The sequence below is a fragment of the Cuculus canorus genome, chromosome 16 (assembly GCF_017976375.1).
Source record: "Cuculus canorus isolate bCucCan1 chromosome 16, bCucCan1.pri, whole genome shotgun sequence".
Taxonomy (NCBI): domain Eukaryota; kingdom Metazoa; phylum Chordata; class Aves; order Cuculiformes; family Cuculidae; genus Cuculus; species Cuculus canorus.
The window spans coordinates 8,517,621-8,536,756 of record NC_071416.1 but is presented as its reverse complement, the minus strand read 5'-3'; the positions used below and the strand labels follow the sequence as shown (position 1 = coordinate 8,536,756).

Sequence of the window (19,136 nt, the reverse complement as noted above, 5' to 3'; positions counted from 1 at the left end):
TCCTCCTCACGTGACCCACGGCGGGGCGCCGTGATGTCACGGCGCGCGCCGGTTGTAGAGGGGCGGGAGGAGGAAGAGAAAGTGGGGGGCGGGACCGGGCGACTCGGGGAGAACAGGAGCCCCGGTTCGGTCCGGTCTGCGGCTCGGAATGCACCGCAGCGCTTGGGAATATGGCCCGGCGGAGCCCGCTGCGCAACGGTGTGGGCGGTCACGGTATGGGACTGGTCTGGGCCTGAGGGGGGCGGTGGGTTCTGTGAGGTGGGCGGGGGGCAGAGCGTCCCCTTGTTGGGGGAGAGGGCGCCCCTGGCGGCGGGGCGGGGGCAGAACGGCCTTGTAGGGACCAGCAGGACGCCCCCTGGCGGCGGGGTGGGGTTCGAGCGCCCCCCCAGGGACGGGCAGGGCGCCCCCTAGCGGCGGGGCGGGGATCGGAGCTGCCGTGGCCGTAGGGGAGTGGCGGTTCGTGGGGGTCCGGATCCCTCTCTCGGTCCCTCCGCCCTCCTCCGTGGCTGTGGGACCGGACCACAGCTCAGAGCGCCTAGAGGAGCAGCTGGGGCAGCGTTGTGGAGTCCTTGCGCCCCCTGCGTGTCCTTGGTCCCATCACGGCATTACCAGGGCTCTGCGGCAGCACCTGGTGCCAGTTCCTGGTGCCCACGCGTTGTTTGAGCTGTTGGAACACAGTGTTGCTCCTTCTGGGGACCCCGGCTCTCCTCAGTCTTCACGATGCCTGGCAGCAAGGACAGTTCCAAGCGTTGTTTTGAGGTGCAGTGGGGAACAAAACCCTGCTGGTCGCCTTTCTGCATCGTCCTGGGATGGGACAGGGAGCTACGGTATGGGGAGCCCCACACTCAGTGCTTGTGCTGCTCTTCTCCTTCAAAGAGCAATTGACAACGTGAGTTAAAGCGTTTGTGTGGGCACAAAAATGGTTTGAAACACAATTATTTGTGCTACCTGCAGCTATTGTGCATTTGAATAGCACAAATATTGAGGTATTTGACAGTAAATCTTGGAAGTGGAGTCCGTGATACAGGCTCCTTCTTTTGTGCTGCTCCCCAAGTTCTTAGCGTGTGAGCAGGACTTTCTTCTCCCCTAGGCTTTGTATCCTCCTTCCCGAGGCTTCCGGTGTCACAGGGGACAGGGAACAACCGGCTGAGCTGCTGAGCCGAGCTGACTGCTTTCCTTGTGCAAATACCTTTGCTTGCTCGAGGGGTGGGAAAGGAAGGAAAAAGGAATTTCAGTCACTGGGTGAGCGTTAGAAGCTTCAACGTTCCCCAGAACACGGTGTTTGGAGGGGAGCTGCAGATCCAACATAGGCTGTTACAGCTGGTTTTCATCCCAAAAGTGTTTTAAAAGGGATTTGGAGAAAGCAGTGCTTGGCCTTAGCGTCCGTCTGTCTGAGCAGCCTGCCGTCCTGCCATCTCCCGCTCCAGCCCATCACTCACACACAGCTCCTGGGAACAGGGCGAGGGCCGGAGCAGTGCCGAGACGCCAGAGGTGCCACGTGGGCAGAGGAACGCACTCCCCGAGCCGCTCGCGGGAGAGCACGGTGCTGGGAAACAGCTGCTTCTCCATCGAGATCCTTTTAGATCCTCCCACCCCAAATCCTATTCAGACATGTCCCTTATTGGACAAATCCTGTTTGGATGCCGAGAGTAGTTGGATCCATCAGAAAAGCCTTTAGGGGAAGGCAGTGTTTGTGGCCTCATCCTTTGCTCCAGCTCCATAGTGAAAGCTCCTTGGGTGCACAATATCAGATAGATAACGGATATCAGATAGAGATCAAATAGCCCCCAGCCACCTCTCTCCTTGCATGAGGCAGAGGTAACAAACACTGGCATGCAGTGCGAAGCAGTGTCCCTTCTCAGCTCCTCGGGAAATGCTCCCTTATCCCGTAAGTACATTTAACCCATCTGAAACCAGAGCACCGTGGGCTTTATCCCCTTCCCTGCCTGCTCCGAAGTCTGTGTGCTCCACAAAACAGTGGTGGTGTTCGTTTAGGATGGGCTAACCTGCATGTGTACCAATACCTGGTGCGTTTGTGTTTGTTGGGAGAGAAGTCAGAGTGCCTGTGATTTGTTAACTCTGGTATAATTATGTCCTTTCCTGTGACTGTTACTGTCACTACCAGAAGCCACTGCCTGGCCAGGATTTGTCAGGAACATGAAGTCCTGGTCGTAGGAAACACTTGACACCTGAGCTGACGGCTGCGTCAGCGAGCAAACAGTTGCAGCATGGCTTTGTGTGGCTGTCACGGTCCTGAATGGAGCCGGACTCCACTAGGGAGTGCAGGAACGGAGTGTGAGGGATCGGCAAGGACAGTGAGAGTGTCGAGAGGAGAGTGGCTCCCTCTGAGGCTGGGACCAGCGAGGCTGGCAGAGGAGCAGCAGGGGTGCCCTGAGGAGCCCCCAGTGCTGAGTCTGTGGGGACAGGCAGCGGCCGAGTCACCACCAGGGTTATCCCTGCTCCGTCCCGGCAGGTCGTGTGCCCGCCGCCTTGTGCCATCTCCCTCGCGGTGCACACAGCATCGCTGTGAGTGGGTTTTGCCCTCCCCAATGTGGGTTGTTCCCGGCCGTGTGCCAGCGTTGCCTATCAGCTTCCCTCTTTGTGATCTTCCTACAGACTTTGATTCTCGGAAGAAAAGAAAAATGGCAGAGATCTACCAGGCTCTGGACAGTGACCCCATCGACGTGGCAGCGCTCCGGCGCATGGCCATCAGCAAGGGTGGGCTGCTGACTGATGAGATTCGTTGCAAAGTGTGGCCGAAGCTGCTGAGTGTTAATACGGATGACCTGCCTCCTCTTCCAGGTACGGAACAACCTGGGCTCGGGTGCATTGGAAGAACGGCTCGGTGATCTCTGTGCGTGCTTGAGGAGGGATCGCAGAGTCGGAGCATGAGCTTTCAGACCTGCCTTGTGCTGTTGTGCCTTGTCACTGTTCCTGAATTTGTGGTCATTCAGAAGTGTTGTCCTCCCTGCCAGCCAATAGCTGGATGGTCAGAGCTGCTGGAAGACAACGTTTAATTTTACCTGATTCCATAGATAGTTCAGTGTTGCAGCAAATTCTTTTCTCTTCTGTTTTAATACTTTGGCTGCCCGTGGGTGGGTTTTCTTCTGAATTATTTCTATTCAATAAGCTATTCTTTGCCATCTCCACAGTGAATTGTGCCTCACTGCTGCTGAGTACGCTTTAAACTCCACAGCAGAATTGTGAAGCAAAGATGTTTCCAGGAATGCTGGGAGTGGTGTCAGGTTAAATGCTGTTTAAAGAAGCATTTTCTGGCACTGAGGTGCTGTTGGAGTCAGAATGCACGGCTGTCCGAGAGATGGGGCTGGTGTGTGACGGATGAGAATGGGACCATCCGACTGGGCCACAGCAGGCTTTCCCCCAGCTCCCTCACTTCGCTTTCTTCCCAGTACCTTTGCACTACTCGCTGTTAATCCTCTTCCTCTTTCTCAGCAGGAAAGGAGCTGCGAGAGGACAATAAAGATTACCAGCAAGTGTTACTGGACGTGAGGCGATCCCTGCGCCGCTTCCCACCAGGTGAGAGGGGATTCTCCACTCCTTGCTCTGCGACGCTCCTGGCTCAGGCTTCTCTCAGGGGCTGCAGTGAGTGATGCTGCACTGCTCCGAGAGCCTGGCTTCTAGGAAGCCTTTCCCCTGGGAGCTGACAGCAGCTGCCTCATGCAGTGCCGCTGTGGCCGTCGCTTTCCTGTGCCACAGCCGCGTTTTGCCGTGACCTTTCCAAGGCTCCACAGGCCGGTACCGTTGAACACTTCCAGCGCTGAAGGCCCAGCACCTTCACCTGTTGCAACCAGGGCGAAATTCAGAGGGGTGGAATGCTGGAGAAATATTTCATTTGCCGCAGTTTGTTTTAGACTGGGGTCTAGCTCCGTTTTGTCTGTGATTTGAACAATATTTGGTGTAAAATGGTCTCAAAATAGGGTTCATGCACCACATTTAAGAGAACGCTGCACCTTTAGAAGCAAACTAGCCCTGCAGTTGTTCGGTTCCGATGGGTGGCTGCTGCCTTGTTGTGCTATTTATAAAGCACTGGATCTAACAGCTATCTGACTCTGCAGAGCAGTTCTTCGTTCCAGCCAGAATCTACTTCCCCCTTCTGCTGCTTTTATTTTGTGTCAACAGCTGATTCACTCTGAAACTCTTCCGAGTGCGACCGCTGTGTCCAAGGGTCTGCTCGTATGGATTGTTTTGCCCTTAAACGGCAGCCTCCTGCCTATTTTTAGACACATGAGTGATGCGGGAAAGAGGAAAACTTTGTCACAGCAGGATCTCCACTGGGACTCTCTGCTTGGCTTTTGGGTGTTTGTCTCTTGACAAGGGCTGCCAGGAACTGCCTGCAGCTGTGTGTGGCAGGAACCGTGTTTTCCTGGTGACATCCTGTCCCTAAACACGTGCTCTTAGCAGGGAGCTGATACCCAGTTGTGGTGGTGGAGGCCTGGCGATCCGATGCAGTTGGCACAGTTTCTGTGAGAACGGGTCCTGTTTAATTTTTTCCACAACCCTGGGGAAATTAAAAATGTTTAAAATGTCCGTAGCAGTGCCGGGTGTGCAGCGCAATTCCCTCTTCACAGCCCTGTGCGAGCAGCAGTAAATCCTGCTCCCATCCTCCACCGTGCCTCCCTCGCAAGCAGGAGCATCGCAGCTCTAAAGATTAAACGCCCTGACAACGGGCCGGCTTCCCCCAGGCCATGGGAGATTTGGGGGGACGGGATTAGGATTTGGGATGCTTTTCCAGCTAGGTTTACCCACTTCCCCTTGCATCACATCCCTTGCAATCAAACAGGTGGGTAACTGTGTGGGTCCTCACCTCGCGTGCTGCAGCCACGCTCGCTCACACGGCAGGCAGCCCATCCCACCACTGCCTGGTGCTATTCCCACAGGGATGCCGGATGACCAGAGGGAAGGACTGCAGGAGGAGCTCATCGATATCATCCTCCATGTCCTAAAGCGCAACCCCCAGTTGCACTACTACCAGGGCTACCATGACATCGTGGTCACCTTCCTCCTGGTGGTGGGGGACAGACTGGCCACGGCTCTGGTGGAAAAGCTCTCGACGCATCATCTCAGGTACTCAGCAGGCGCAGCCGGAGGAGGGGAGCAGGGAGGAGGGGAGCCACCTGTGTGTCCCCCAGCCCTGCGGATGCCTGTGCGGGTGGAAAGGGAGCCTGGAAGGGGAGCCATGGGTGAAGGCCGGCAGCCTGTCCTGTCTGTACCCAGAGGGGTGCTGTGGGAGAGCAGTGTGACCACATGATAGCTGGTGGCTTTGCAGGGAGTTGTGCTCTGGGAAAGAGATAATTGAAGGCTGTCAGTTAATTTGTAGCATCTCTTGAAGCTGAAAAAGTCAACGTGTGTGCATAATTCATAGTTCTCTGCTGTTGGAGCCTCTGCGGCTCCTGTGGGCTGACTCAGCACAGTCCTCCTGCTTCGCCTCCAGTGGCCCTGGGCTGCGTGGTCCGTACTGACGGGGTCGTGAGACCCCAGGTCAAGGGACTGCTGGAATGAGAATGAGCCTTCAGCTGGGGAGTGCTTTGGAGGGATTCTTCCTCCTCTCCAATGGGGCATTGGGGTTTGGGTGCTGGGAAGGCTTTATGGTTCACGCGTGCACTGCAGCAAGATAAGAAGTGTCAGCTGACACCAGCGTGACTGTCTGGGTCTGGGTTTTCTGAGTGGATCAGCCCCGTGTGTCCCAGTTAGGTAGGAAAGGGGCTGTCCCAGGCAGACAGAACTCTGGGGGGCTGGGGCCAACCTGCCAGCAAAGCTGTTTGGTGCAAGTATGTTTGTTTACCTTCTGGCTGCCTCCCCAGAGGGAGAGCTCACTGACATGGTTGCTTGACAGAGCTTCTTTTACATCTTCCCTCAGGGATTTTATGGACCCAACGATGGACAATACCAAGCACATTTTAAATTACCTGATGCCCATCATAGAGCGAGTGAATCCAGAGGTGCATGACTTCATGCAGAGGTAGGCAGGTGTCCTCTTGGAGCCCACCGGCGCTGCCCTGCCAGTCTCACGTTACTGTTCATGGGGCTGTTTGTGCCCGCGCGTCCCCAGCTCCCCAATGGCTTCCTTGGAGTGAGCCAGCTGCCAATGGTGACAATCCAAAGCCTTGCGGCTCCCCACTTCTGAGCAGACCTAAACTCGTGCTGCCTGATTTGAGGGCTTTTAAACAGCACCATCTTCACCCTAGAGCTCTGCAGTCCGTCTGGGAAAGGCTGGGGTTGTGGACAGCGTCAGACAGAGCTGTCACCGTGCTGTAGGTTGCTGCAATTCTGGGGATCATTCCCAGGCTGGGCAGATCGTTCCTAGGCTGGGCAGTAAGGGACACACAAGCATATCCATTCAGGTGAAAGCCAAAGCAGGATGGTAAGTGGGAAGGTTCAATCCAGAGTCCTTTTCTGGGCAAGTGTCTCTTACATTTTGTAGCCAAGAGGTCTTTGGATACCAAGCTTGGTTGGAAACTTCAAGAAGCTTCTAACCAAGAAGCCTCCCTTTAGGCTGGAAAAGAGTCTGAAAAGCTGTGCTGCAGGACGTCCAGTGTCCTCAGGTCGGCGTGCAGACAGCGACATGGGACAGCACACGATAAGGCTCTCCTGAAAGCAAACAGATTGGGCTTTACCATTGGATCCCACTGGGTGCGAGATGGGTAGCACTTTGCTTTGGGGTTGTATCCGTGGTGCGGTTCATGGATTTGCACTGAGCTCTGAATGCCAACAGCCAGGTCTGTCTCCCCTCCCAGGCAGGGAGGTACAGGGCCAGGGTGGCCCTGGAGCACTGCAGCGCTGTTTCCAAGCTGCTGGCACTGGCTCTTCTAACAGCACTTTCTCTCTGTGCAGCGCGGAAGTGGGAACCATCTTTGCTCTCAGCTGGCTGATCACCTGGTTTGGGCACGTTTTGTCTGACTTCAGACATGTTGTGCGATTATATGACTTCTTCCTGGCATGCCACCCGCTGATGCCCATTTATTTTGCGGCTGAGGTAGGTGTGGGCCTGGACATTAACTGAACTGTGTGAGGTGCTGGTATTTTGGGGCCACAGAGTGGGGCTGACAGTGCTGCTGCTGTCCTGGCTTCACCCTGCCCTGCACAGGACCCCGAGGCGAGCAATGGCAGAGGGCGGGTGGGATCCAGAATTGCTTGGAGAAGCTTGGGAATGTCCAGATCTTTGGGCTGTTCTTGTTCAGTGCCGTGGAGGTGATGTGACCTGGTGTTTTAGTTTGATGTCCTGTGCTGGCCCTGCTGCTGGGCATTTCCTTGAGTGCTGGGGAGCCTGGCTGGCTGAGAACTGTGCCCGTTCTCCTACAAGACATCCAAACAAATCACTATTTGAAGGCAAGCCGCAGAATCAAGCCCTGCTGAGGTGCTGCCCCTGTCTCTGAGCTGCCGGTAGCAGGCTGTGCTCAAAGACACACATAACTATCCAGGAAAGGCCTCAAAGTCTCGGGAACGGTTTGGCATTTATCTTCCCAAACAGGGAATGCTTCACTGTGGTGGTGTCCCCTTGAGGAAGGGCAGGTCTTGTAGCCGGAAGCAAAATGTTTTTCTCTTCTGGCTCTGAAGTGAGAACCAGCAAGGGACAAGGAGTCATCCCTGCTTCCCCAGCTGTCCTCAGCGCTCTCACTTCTCTCTGCAGATCGTGCTGTACCGGCAGCAGGAAGTTCTGGACTGCGAGTGCGACATGGCCTCTGTGCACCACCTCCTGTCCCAGATCCCACAGGATCTTCCTTACGAGTTTCTGATCAGCAGAGCCGGGGACCTTTTTGTCCAGTTCCCACCATCCAAACTCGCCAGGGAGGCAGCTCAGCAGCAGGCTCAGCGGTGAGTGCGGAGTGGCCCATGTGCCCGCGTGTTCTCTACCTGCCCTTGCTAGGGCTTACTTCCTCATGAAGGTCTTCCTCCCTGGCAGGAGGCTGGTTCCAAAGTGATCCAGGGATGCTCCTTGACCAGCTCCTTCTCTTGCAGAACTGCGGCTTCCACTTTTAAGGACTTTGAGTTGGCGTCAGTGCAGCAGAGACCAGACACTGTGTTGAGGCAGCGCCTCAGGGAGCGCCCCCGAGGGGAGGAGCGGACAAAATCCATCTTGACAAAGCCAAGGACCAACCGCTTTGTCAAGCTCGCGGTGATGGGGCTGACGGTCGCGCTGGGAGCAGCTGCCCTGGCCGTGGTGAAGAGCGCGCTGGAGTGGGCGCCCAAGTTTGAACTGCAGATTTTCCCCTGACACCAGAGGAAGAGCCTTCACTGTCACCACCCCCTTCCCTGGTGGGAAGGGACAATGTTTGATGAGAGGACGTGTCCAGAAATGACCCGTTTAAAGATTATTTTTTGTATTCTTGCTGCGTCCTTTGACGCTTTTGGCCTTTGTGACAGAGACTGATGGGAACCAGCCCAGCAGGATTGTTTCCCGCAACGATGCTCACCTTGTTCTCTCCTCCCCGTGCCGGGGCAAGCAGATGGGCACCGCCGCTGTCTCGTGAGGAACCGGAGCTGCAGACGAGCCGAGCTCTTTGGCCTTGCACAGGTGACTCCATGAGTGCAGAGCCGCGCGTAGGTTATGCCGGAACGATCCCACGTGTTGGGCGTGATTAGTGTGAGCGAGGGCAGATCCTCGCCTGTAGGAGGGTGTTATAACAGGGTTTGGCCTAGGTGCGTGGGGACGAGGGGCTGTAACACTCCTGAAGAAGCAAGGAGCCCTCTGGCTCTGCAGCATTCTCATTTGCAGGCAGCTGGCACTCCCTGCCTGTGCTCAGCTTCGCCTGTGGTCCAACCCTGCCCTACAGGGAACCTCTGAGTAGATAGAGTCCAGCCTCTCACAAAGCCCTATGAGCGTTCTGCACGTCTTTATCTCCACTGACACTCCCTGGCTCCTTTCGCTTTCTCATCTTTGCAGCCGGATCTGTTTACAGGAGGGAAGGGCAGGGACAGGAGCAGATCTGTGGGACTGGCAGCTCTGTCACGGGGGCTCCTTCGCTGGCGGTGGCGTGGTTGTATCAGGTCAGTGAGGTGAGGGACGAGTGCTGCCTGCCCTGCCCAACGTATGATTGCATCAGCACAAAATGAGCAGCACTATAAATGCCCGCTGCAGACTTCCACAGCTCTGGAAGCAGGTAACGCAGAGAAGGGGTTTTCCCACCTTGTGAAACACTTTGCACAGGATAGAAGTCACGGTGGTAGGAAGTCTGTCTTAGCTCTCCCCCATGAGCTGATCAGACTTCAGTGTCACCCCCTGAAATAACACAAGTGAGGGAGTTTCCGAGAAAGGCCACCCTGACCCCTGTGTAGCTCCTGTTTCCTACCCAGTCCCGTTAATGGTCCTAACACTCTCTGCCCTCCAAGCTCAGCAGCAAATCCTGGACAACGCGGTGTCCCATTGAGCTGAAGCCAATAGACACTGTATGCCTCTACCTCTCCCCTCAGCTGCTAAACCTCCCGCAAGTGCCCTTACCTGTCTGTCATGGCTCCCACCCTGCTTCCTGCCATTGCTGTCTTGTGCCCAAAGCCATCCGTGCCATGCCCAGGGGCTGCACACCTGGAAAGCAGGATTAGTTGAAGCGTTGTGGATTTTGGGATCAAGAGGAAAGCTCGTGCCCTGCAAAGCTCAGCACACTCCTGTCCCAGTCCCTGCCTGTTTGTTCAGAACCACCTCTGGGGAGGTTCTGCATCTTCCTGTGGGCCCTCGCTCTAGTAAGGGCTGTGCCTTTCAGACCATCAGGCTGGCTGGGGGGCGTGCGGGCAGTGTCGCACCTGACCCGCATTTCCATAAAGCTCTGAGCAGCAGAGTTTGCTTTGCCTCTGCAGGCTGAGAGCCCGAGACTGGGAATGTGCTGTGGTAGAGGTAGGGCAGTGAGACCCGTTCCCCTGCCACTGGCTCTTGCCAGGGCTGCCCACACCAGCAGGAGCTGAGGGGCTGCTCAGGAGTACCATTTTGCAGCATGGCTGAAGGCAGAGCCCATTTCTGGCCCTCGGCACCTCCCCAGGGCCGCAGCAGTGTGAGGCAGAGAGCTGGCTGACTTAGCACTTTAGAAACTGGTGGGGCAGGAGAGTCTGTGGTGACCAGGGCTGCTGCCAGAGGTTCTGGACCCCCTTGGCGCTGCCCTGATGGAGAGGAAGCTCCTGTGCCCCCCACTCTCTGGCCATGATGCACTTTAGTTCTTGCAGTGTCCCCAGGGGAGGAAGGGCCTGGGAGGAGACGGTCGCTTCGGGTGCTCCAGTTACTCTGTACACACACTTACACATACAGGTTTGTACAAACCCTATAACTGTAAAATAAACAGTTACTAAACGCGCTTCCTTCCCTCCCCCTGTGCCAGGGTGGGACCAGGGCTGCCTGATCTCTCCTGATTGCCTGGAGCTGGCAATCCCCACGTGGCCAGGCCAGCCCTGCGGTCGCTGACCCATGTGGCCCCACGTCCAGCAGCCCATGGGAAGAGAAGTGGGAGCAGAGCCAAACGGTGCTTTCGTGCCCCAGTTGCCATTCTCCTTCTGTCTGCCTACCTTTGGTGAAGCGCCAGCACTTCCATGTGCTGTCGGTTCTCCGTGGCGTCCCCCACATCAGCAGCACGGCAGGCAGAGCGGGGCTGTAAATAGCCTGACCTCCCGGGCCCTTTTGCACCCTGGGCTGGTGCCCAGCTGCGGGAGGAGATCCTGGGCATGGTGCCTTTTGGACACTCCTGCCCCTGGGCAGCCTCCAGAGCCCAGGCATACTCTGCTGAGCTGGACTGGGAATGGGCTTCGCTTGGTGGTGCGAGGCTGGCAGCCGTGGTCCCTGGGTCACGCCAGGGCCAGTTTTAGTCACCTGTGACTAAAACTCTGTGAGCAGTGTTCTCAGTAGTGCCCGAATCCCATGCAGGCCTGGAAGGGGTGGAGGGCAGCTGGGGGCCTGGCGGGGTTTTGGGGAGCAGAGGCCAGGCAGGGATGGGGTTTCACAGCGGAGAGGAGCCCAGAGAGACAGCCAGCGCCGTTCCCTGCAGTGTGTGTTTCTGTTACTGTGCTAACGCAACGCCCAGCTCCGGCACAGTGCCATGGAGTGTGCCCGGATAGTGAGTCGGGCAACAGCCGAGAGGTGAAACCGCTCAGCGGTCCCTTCTCTGCTGGCACAGGGACTCTGCAGAGAGAACAGCCCACAAGGAGAGCTCACACCTCATTTATTTACCCAAAAAGAGCAGAAACAGAGCAATGGCCATACGTGCAAGGACCCAGGCGCCGTGGGGTGGGTGCTGCTGGCGTGCTGTGTGTGTGCAGGTTGGGCACGGCTCGGCACGGCTCATAACAGTTCACTACCAGGCACTGTGCTGAGGTGCCACGGGGCCGTGCTGGGACTGAGCCAGATGTTCTGCAGTGCTCACCACAAACCAGCTTCAGGTGGTCCCGCTGGCTGCCGGGGTGGCATGGGCTTGGCCCCATGCCCGGCATCAACTGTCACCTCCCTGGGCTCAGGTGTCCTGACAGGGCTGGACACCATGAGGGTGGGAGATGCCGAAGGGCAGTGCCATCCCCACTGGGCGAAGGCAGCAGGGGCTGCAGTGAGCGGCTGCTGCGCAGGATGGGCAAGAGCTGCCGCTCCTCTTCCCGGAGGTAGTGTGCAGCCAGTGCACAGGAGAGGGGTCTGACGGTGCCCAGCAGCCAGCACGTCCCCAGCACCTGGTTGTATCATGCCGCCTGCGCGTCCAGCACCACCAGCTCCTCCTCCCCGATCCCTTCCAGTTTTGGGGGCACTACCAGCGGACGGGGCAGCAGCCAGGAACAGGGTCCCCAGGGAGAGGCTGACCTGGGGACTGGGGCGCAGGGCTCAAGGTCAAGTATGGAGTGGTAGGACGAGGGGGGAAGGTTTGAAATTGGAGCGGGGAAGATTTAAATTAGACATTAGGAAAAAAATTCTTTGCAATGAGGATGAGGAGTCCCTGGCCCAGGTTGCCCAGAGCAGTGGTGGCTGCCCCATCCCTGGAGGTGTTCAAGGCCAGGTTGGATGAGGCTTGGAGATACTGGATCCAGTGGCAGGTGTCCCTGCGCATGGCAGGGGGTGGGACTGGATGGCCATTGAGGTCCCTTCCAACCCAAACCATCCCATGATTCTAAGATTTAGCACCAGTCCTGCTGTGCCCCCAAAGTGCCACAGTGGCATGCACCCTGCCGCAGGGTGTGGGTAGGAGGAGCCTCTCCAGAAGGAGGGTTTTTCAGGGTGCCTTACCTTCCAGATGAGGGGAGCCGGGCTTCTGTATGGGACGGAGGAAGGGACCCCCCCCGACCCTGCACCGACGGGCCTCATCCAGACCCAGCACAGCCGGCGCAGCCCCCGCGCTGTGTTGGCAGGATCAGGCCCCACATCAGGCCACTGCAGCCAGCCAATCACTGGCGATGGGGAAGGAGGGGCGGTGGCTGGGAGGGATGCGGGGCTGCTGCCTTGCGGGGACACGGCCATCGCATTGTGGGGATGCGGCTGCTGCATCTCCCGTGCCGCCCCGACCCGGTGCAGGGATGGGGCGCAGCCAGGGGAAATCAGCCTCTGCCAGGGCAGGTGGATGCGTGTGGAAATGTCAGCCTGGAGGAGGGTGAGGAGGGGGGATGGGGAGCCTTTTGGGGCCAGCCTTAGCATTGAATAACGCCCCGCACCAGTGTGGCCTCATGGGGGGAACATGCTCCCCACTGCCCCAGCACTGGGGACGTGCTCGTCCCTCTGTCCTGTCTCACCTGCAGGGGTGGGGGCCCAGCCTGGTACTGCCAGTGGCTGGGGGGCTCACCCTGGGGACCAGTATTTTGGACCCTGGACCCTGGTGTCCAGTATTTTGCCCCCCTGGTTGCCCTCATCCTGCACCCCCTGTGCCCCCACACCAGCTCCCCCTGCCCACACTGCTGCCCCCCAGCCCTGCTTGCTCCTCGCTTACCTGTGGGAGGGCAGAGCCCTTGACAGACCCTTCCCCACCAGCACTGTCACCACCCACGGTCCCTCTGCTGTCCTTGTGTCCGGGAGGGATCCTGCAGCATCGTCACACGTGGGCAGCCACCCGCCGGCTTCAACGCAACCCCGGCACCACCCTCACCACAGGGATGCTGGGTGGGGATGGCAGGGGCCATGGCAGGGAGCAGGCAGAGCGCAGCCGGGAGCCTGGGGAGCTGGCGAGATGCTGTGTGCGGCTGTGTTTGTGGCGGCAGCGTGTTCATGTCCCTGTACGGGCAGGGGCAGACTTCGGGCACTGGGCACCAGGTGCCAGACACTGGGCTCTGCGTGGCCCCAGCCCATGGTGAGGCCAGGAGGGCAGCGGTGCTGGCTGGTGAGCTGGGACTGTGGCCAGGTTGGAGCTCTGGGCCGAGCCAGGCGGTATCCTGGGGGCTGCTGTGCCACCACACCACAGCATCGCCGCTCCCACAGCTTTGGGATTGTGGCCTGAGCACCCCAGGGTTGGATGCTGACCCAGAGCGCGTGCAGCCCCATGCTCCTATGGGGCTGGGGGTCACTGCAGCATGGGCACCCCCACCTCCACCCCCCAAGACAGGCGGTCCCCAGCTTCGCCCAAAGCCAGCACGGAGGGAGGGGCCGGTGGTACCCAGGGATGCTCCAGGCTCCCCTTGTTGCCGTGGCAACAGCTGCGGGCGAGGAGGAGGGGGGGCAGTGATGCAGGCGGGGTCAGGATGAACCCCCCGGTCCTGTCCCCCCCCAATGGAGTAGAGGAGGCTGAGGGGCTGTGTATGCAGAGCAGGCACAGCACCCGGGCACACAGGGAACACATGCATGCAGGGGAATGCACACAGATGCACATACATGTGTGCACACACGCTGACAGCCCCAGCAGTGCAGCACCATCCCAGGGGACACCCAGCACATTCCGGTGATGAGGGTGAACCCTCATCAGCATTGGGGTGGGAGCCCATGGGAACCAGGGCTCAGGGTGGGAGCCCTTTGGCTGCTGCGGGAGCAGAGGGGTTGGGGGGACCCCAAGGACCAGGGTGGAAGCCGGGTGCCGACCACTGGGAATACACATCCCTCTGCAACCCCCATGTCCCTGGGAGCCCCACATGCCCTTAGGGATATCGCACCCCTCTGGGATCCCCAAACCCCCTGGGGATCCCCACTTCCCTCAGGGAGGAGTGAGGCAGCGCAGGAGGAGCTGGAGTCGTGGGCAGCAGACCAACACACTTTATTCCATAGTCACAACAGTCGGGATAACCGTCAGCTGGCCGCGTTGCACCATCCCGGGATGGGACGGGGGCCAGGGTTGCCCCTCCGCTAAAATCCTACTTCTCCAAGACAACAGATACAGGAACCCTTCACTAACACAACACTACAAAGGTGACCCCGAGCGCTGATGCCCATCCACAGGCTGCGCTGGGGCCCCACTGGCTCCGGGGGCCCCCGGCCCACTTGGCCGCCACCGGGGCGGCTTCTTCCTGAGAGAGGTTTGGTTTATTTTTATTAGTCATTTATTATTATTACTGTTATTATTATTATTATTATTATGATTTGCTTTGTCTCTAGTGATGACGGGATGGCGCACACGCTCGCACACGCGTGCCAGCCAGCCCCAGGGAGGCGAGGGGCGCAGCAGGGAGGGGCCGCACGCTGGGGGGGTCTCTAAGCACTACTAACCACACGGCACGGAAAATCCACCACTGTCCACGACGGTTCTCCCCCGACAAATACACCCAGCGAGTCTCGAGGAGGGGGCAGGAGGAGCACGGGGAGGGATGGGGACGAAGCGAATGGTGTTGTGCTTGCGGCCAGGGCTGGAGGTGCCCCGGCTTTGGCTCCGGTTCTGGTGCTGACCCAGAACCTGCTCCTGAGGAAATGTTTTGCCTGACAGGCCGTGGAGGGAGCACCCCAGCCCACGGGTGGTGCATGGCACCCAGGGGACTGCAGGGACCCCAGGCCACCCGTGTTCCCACTGGGAACCAGAGATGCAGCCCTGAGCTGCGGGACAGGCAGAGCACGCATGTGATGTGAGACCCTCACCGTGGCCTCAGGCCCTGCCCGTGCTCGGGGGCTTTGGTTTCCCCATGGCTGGGGATGGAGCATCGGCACCTTTTTCCACCGCCGCTTGTCTATGGCGCAGGGCAGCCGCGTGCCCCGAGAAGGCACCAAGGTGCTGGCAAGATCTGTGCGCAGTGAGGAGCCCCGGAACCCCCAAACCCTTTACACATGGGAAGAGGCTTGGAGTGCTCCTGGCACGGGGCTGCCCGGGGGTGGGAAGGCAGGGATCCCCCGGCTGGCGACAAGGCAGGAGCAGGCTGCTGGCATTGTGGCTGACCCAGTGCTGGTTTGGCTTTTCCAGCGTGGGTGAGGCTGGGTCCATGGGGAACGGCCGGGGGGCAGGGATGGGGACGCACTCTATACGGGGAACACGTGTCCAATGCGTGACACCTGCCTGCCTCCGCAGGCTGGCACCCACACCGGCGCTACTGAAACACCGTGGCTAACGCAATGCCGACACAGACACACGCACAGCTACCGCTACACACCGACACGTCTACACTGCTGATGGCTGGCATCGGGGCGGTGCCCGGAGGGGACCCCGAGGCCACCTAGATGGGGCTGGGGGCTCCGAGCATCCCTGCAAAGGGCCTGGGGATGTGCCTCTCCCTGCGCCATGGTCTCTCACTCCACGACCGAGCCAGGACCAGACAGGACCCCTGCTCTGAGCCACCCAGGGGACTGCAGGACCCCGTGGGGGGATGCCCTTCCCCTGCCACAGTCCATCCAGCCCCACAGCAATGGGCAGCTGTGGGGCAGCGTGCGACAGGGGGAACCAGCAGCTGCAAAAGGGGAGGCAGAACCCTGGGAAGCGGGTGTTCCTCTGCCCGGGAGGGGTCAGAGGGATTCCCACACACCCAGAGCCCTGGGGAATTAGGAGCATGGGGAGATGCTCCAAGCAGTGGCCCCTGCTGAGCCCAGCACGGCTCCTCGCCGCGTCCCCAGGGCTGGCAGCTCGGGGTGGCCAGGGGGACCCCCCAGCTGCAGCCGAGCGCAGCCCCTGCCCCTCAAGCGCAGCCTGCAGCACTGGCGCTGCAGCCACGTGTTTGCCGGCAGCAGGAGGAGGCAGCTCCTTCGGGAAGGAGCCATTAGGAAAAGCAAGGAAAAATCCAGCTGGAGCGGCTGCTTCAACAGCACCTTTCCTGCTGGGAAGCCCCTGCTCCTGTCAGAGCCGGTGGTGGAGCACTGCACTGGAGCATCGCCCACAGCCCACACGCCCACCAGTGTCGACTCTGCCGCTGCTCTCAGCCCGTTGCGGTGGGCGCTTAAGGCAGATTACCCACCAAATCCCTTCCCAGCGCCCCTGCCCACTGCCTGCGCCCCGGCAGCAGCGCCCACCGCTGCCTGGCATGGTGGGACTCGGCACCATTGGCCACAGCGAGCCAGCCCAAGTGGGTACACACGGGCAGCGGGTCTGAGGCTAAAGCTGGGGCAGGATGCTCTGGGAGGGGTTTGTCCATGCCAGGGATCGGGGTGGCTCTGGGCTCCCCCCGTGGCACGGCAGCCTCCACACAGCGGACCAGTACAGCCTCCCGTATCCACGTGCGGATCACGTGCACGCAACTTCGCTCTTCCCAAAGTCAGTGGCAGGGAGCGCATGCTGCAGGGAAAAACAGAAACACTGAACCCCCAAAACTGGGGACCCCCACAAAACGGGGCACCGAGCAGTGAGGGTTCCACATGGTTCTGATGCCCCCAGACACGGCACAGCCGGCTGAGGATCCCTGCCCGAGGGCTGCCACACGGAAGAGGAGAAAATTGAAGCCATGGTTTAAATGCAGTCAAAAAGCAAAAGGGCTCGACCATTTCCCAAGGAATGGACAGGGTGAGATGTGCACCAGGAGCCGGCATGGGTGCTCCTGCTGCCCCGAGAGCACATGGACCGCGGGGCAGAGGGTGGTGGCGATGGGAGCGGCCGGGAGCAGCCGTGGCCAGCACCACGGTGGCCGGAGTCAACAGGGGAAAGGGCCAGGTGCTGACAATGAAAACCCAGTCAGACACTCGTGTTTCACTGTCAAATCCCATTGGCGGGCAGGCACATGCCCCACGAGAGCCGGACAGATGGACGGACGAGGAGTGGGTGTGTGCCAGGGGGATGGGGTGAGCAGGGAGCTCTGCCTTCCAGCGCCTTCAAGGCAAAATACCTGATTCCTGTATGTAAACAGCTGGTTTGGGGGTGGGTTTTTGTTTTCTGGGGTTGGGCTGTTCTCTATATAGGACCTGATTGTGGAAAAAAAAATAATAATAGAGCGTTACCTGCAGAGCGTGGGACTCAGTAGGTAAAGACCAAGTCCGAAATACTGGACATAAGCCAGTCCCCCGCTATCATCTCCGTCACCTCAGGTGTGCAATAGTCCGGGAACTCGAAGTGCGAGGAGCCTCCTCGTGGGAAGAGGTCATGGTCCTTGTCGAAGACGGACCAGTCCAGGGCCGCGCAGGCGGCACCTGTGGGCGCTCGTGCCGGCAGGACACCCAGCAGCTCTTCCTCCAGGTCCTCATCCGAGGAGCTGAAGGAGGATGGCGGGGATCCAGCTGACATGGGAGAGGGGGACCCACTCTTGGGGGACCTGGCTGGCTCGGGGGCGGCGGTGGGGCTGGGGGATTCAGGCAGCTCCTCGCTGGGCGCCACGTGCCAGGCATCCGAGCTGGGCGTCGCGGGGCTGTCCTCAGCTGGCACCTCCGGCGCGGGCTCCTGCGGGGCGTCGAGGCCACGGGGCTTGGCGGGCTGCCGGCGGCCGGCGGAGACACGGCCCAGAACAGAGGGCTTGATCTTCACTGGGAGCCGTGGACGGGATGCGCCCGCGCCCACCTTGCCCTTTTTCCGAGGCCGGTACTTGTAGTCAGGGTAGTCGGCCATGTGCTTGAGGCGCAGGCGCTCGGCCTCCTTGACGAAAGGGATCTTCTCGGAGTCGTGGAGGAGCTGCCAACGTCGGCCGAGGCGCTTGGAGATCTCGGCGTTGTGCATGTCGGGCCATTGGTCCATGATCTTGCGGCGCTCGTGCTGCGACCACACCATGAAGGCGTTCATGGGGCGCTTGATGTGCCCGCTCGGTGTCTTGCACCAGGCGGGCTCGGCATCGCGGGCGGGTAACGGGGCACAAGGCTCCCGCCGAGCCTCCGTGCCCCGGCCCCGTGCGCCCCGCTGCACCATAGCGGGCACCGGGACACCCCCCACCACGCCTTCTCCTCCTCCTCTTATTCTTCCTCCTCTTCTTCCTCCTCCTCTTCTTCCTCCTCTCCCTTCTCCTCCTCCTCGCGCTCCCCGCCCGCCGCTACTCGCCTCCCCGCGCCGCCCCCATTGTGCGGAGCGGGCGGCGGGGCGGGGCGCAGGGGGGCGCGCCGGGCACCGGGGGCTCACGGCGGGGGCGGCTCCGCCGGGGCGGCGGCCGCTGCGATGCTGCGGGGAGGGGGGGGCCGGAACGGCAACGGGAACTCCGAACCCGGGGACGCTGTGAGAGATCCGCGCCGGGGATGCTCCTGTCCGAGGATGCTGCGGGATGCTCCGCACCGGCACGGGGATGCTCCGGTCCCGGGGATGCTCCGGGATGCTCCGCACCGGCTCGGTCTGGGGATGCTCCGGGGTGCTCTGGTCTGGTCCGAGGATGCTCTGGGTCCAGGGATGCTCCGAGCTTCCCCGGAGATGCTCCGGGATGCTCCGCACCGGCCCAGGGATATTCCCGGCCGGTCCCGGGGATGCTCTGGGATGGTCCGTACCGGCTCGGTCGGGGGATGCTCGGGGATGCTCCGCAGCGCCCTGCCCCGCCCCGGCGACGCCTCCCCGGTGGAGAGGGCGGCTGCTCGGGTGCGGTGCGGGTCGGGGGTGCGCGGGGGCGGTGCGGGCAGCCCAGGAGCCGCACACGCCCCCCGGTGCCAATCTTATAGGCGACACCGCCCCGCCCCCGGTAAACACCGCCGCGCCGGTTCTGTCAATGGGAGGCACCGCCCCCCCCGGCCCATTGGCCGCGGGGCGGGGGGGAAACCCGGCTCCGCCAATGGGAGCCCTCGGGAAGGGGGTTGCTGGAGAGAATGGCAGGACGGCGCGCCCCGCTGCCCCCCCACCCCCCGGCACCCCCGGTGCCGACACCGCGACGCCCCTGTGGCCCCCGGTGCGCCCACCCGAGCAGCACAGCGTCCCGGTCTGGGCATGCCGCTGCCCCCCACG

At 60.4% G+C, this 19,136-nt stretch overlaps 2 protein-coding genes across 5 annotated transcripts; one reads left to right on the top strand and one right to left on the bottom strand.

The window, feature by feature from the left end:
- The first annotated feature begins 54 nt into the window (after nt 1-54).
- Nucleotides 55-10,627, top strand: TBC1D20 (TBC1 domain family member 20). 4 transcript variants are annotated; one of them, XM_054081321.1, is made up of 8 exons: nt 55-213; nt 2,617-2,802; nt 3,454-3,537; nt 4,899-5,085; nt 5,879-5,980; nt 6,853-6,994; nt 7,649-7,833; nt 7,978-10,343. In XM_054081321.1, the coding sequence occupies exons 1-8, from the start codon at nt 171-173 to the stop codon at nt 8,231-8,233; spliced, it is 1,185 nt and encodes a 394-aa protein (XP_053937296.1). In that variant the 5' UTR covers nt 55-170; the 3' UTR covers nt 8,234-10,343. The 4 variants fall into 4 exon arrangements, with proteins under 4 accessions (XP_053937296.1, XP_053937297.1, XP_053937294.1 ...); XM_054081322.1 differs by having other exon boundaries at nt 3,457-3,537; nt 7,978-10,341; XM_054081319.1 differs by lacking the exon at nt 55-213 and adding an exon at nt 1,680-2,526 and having other exon boundaries at nt 7,978-10,627.
- Nucleotides 10,628-16,156: 5,529 nt separating this feature from the next.
- SOX12 (SRY-box transcription factor 12) lies at nt 16,157-18,904 on the bottom strand. Its single transcript, XM_054081426.1, has one exon. It carries the CDS (start codon nt 18,123-18,125, stop codon nt 17,247-17,249), a length of 879 nt encoding a protein of 292 aa, XP_053937401.1. The 5' UTR covers nt 18,126-18,904; the 3' UTR covers nt 16,157-17,246.
- Between the last annotated feature and the right edge of the window lie 232 nt (nt 18,905-19,136).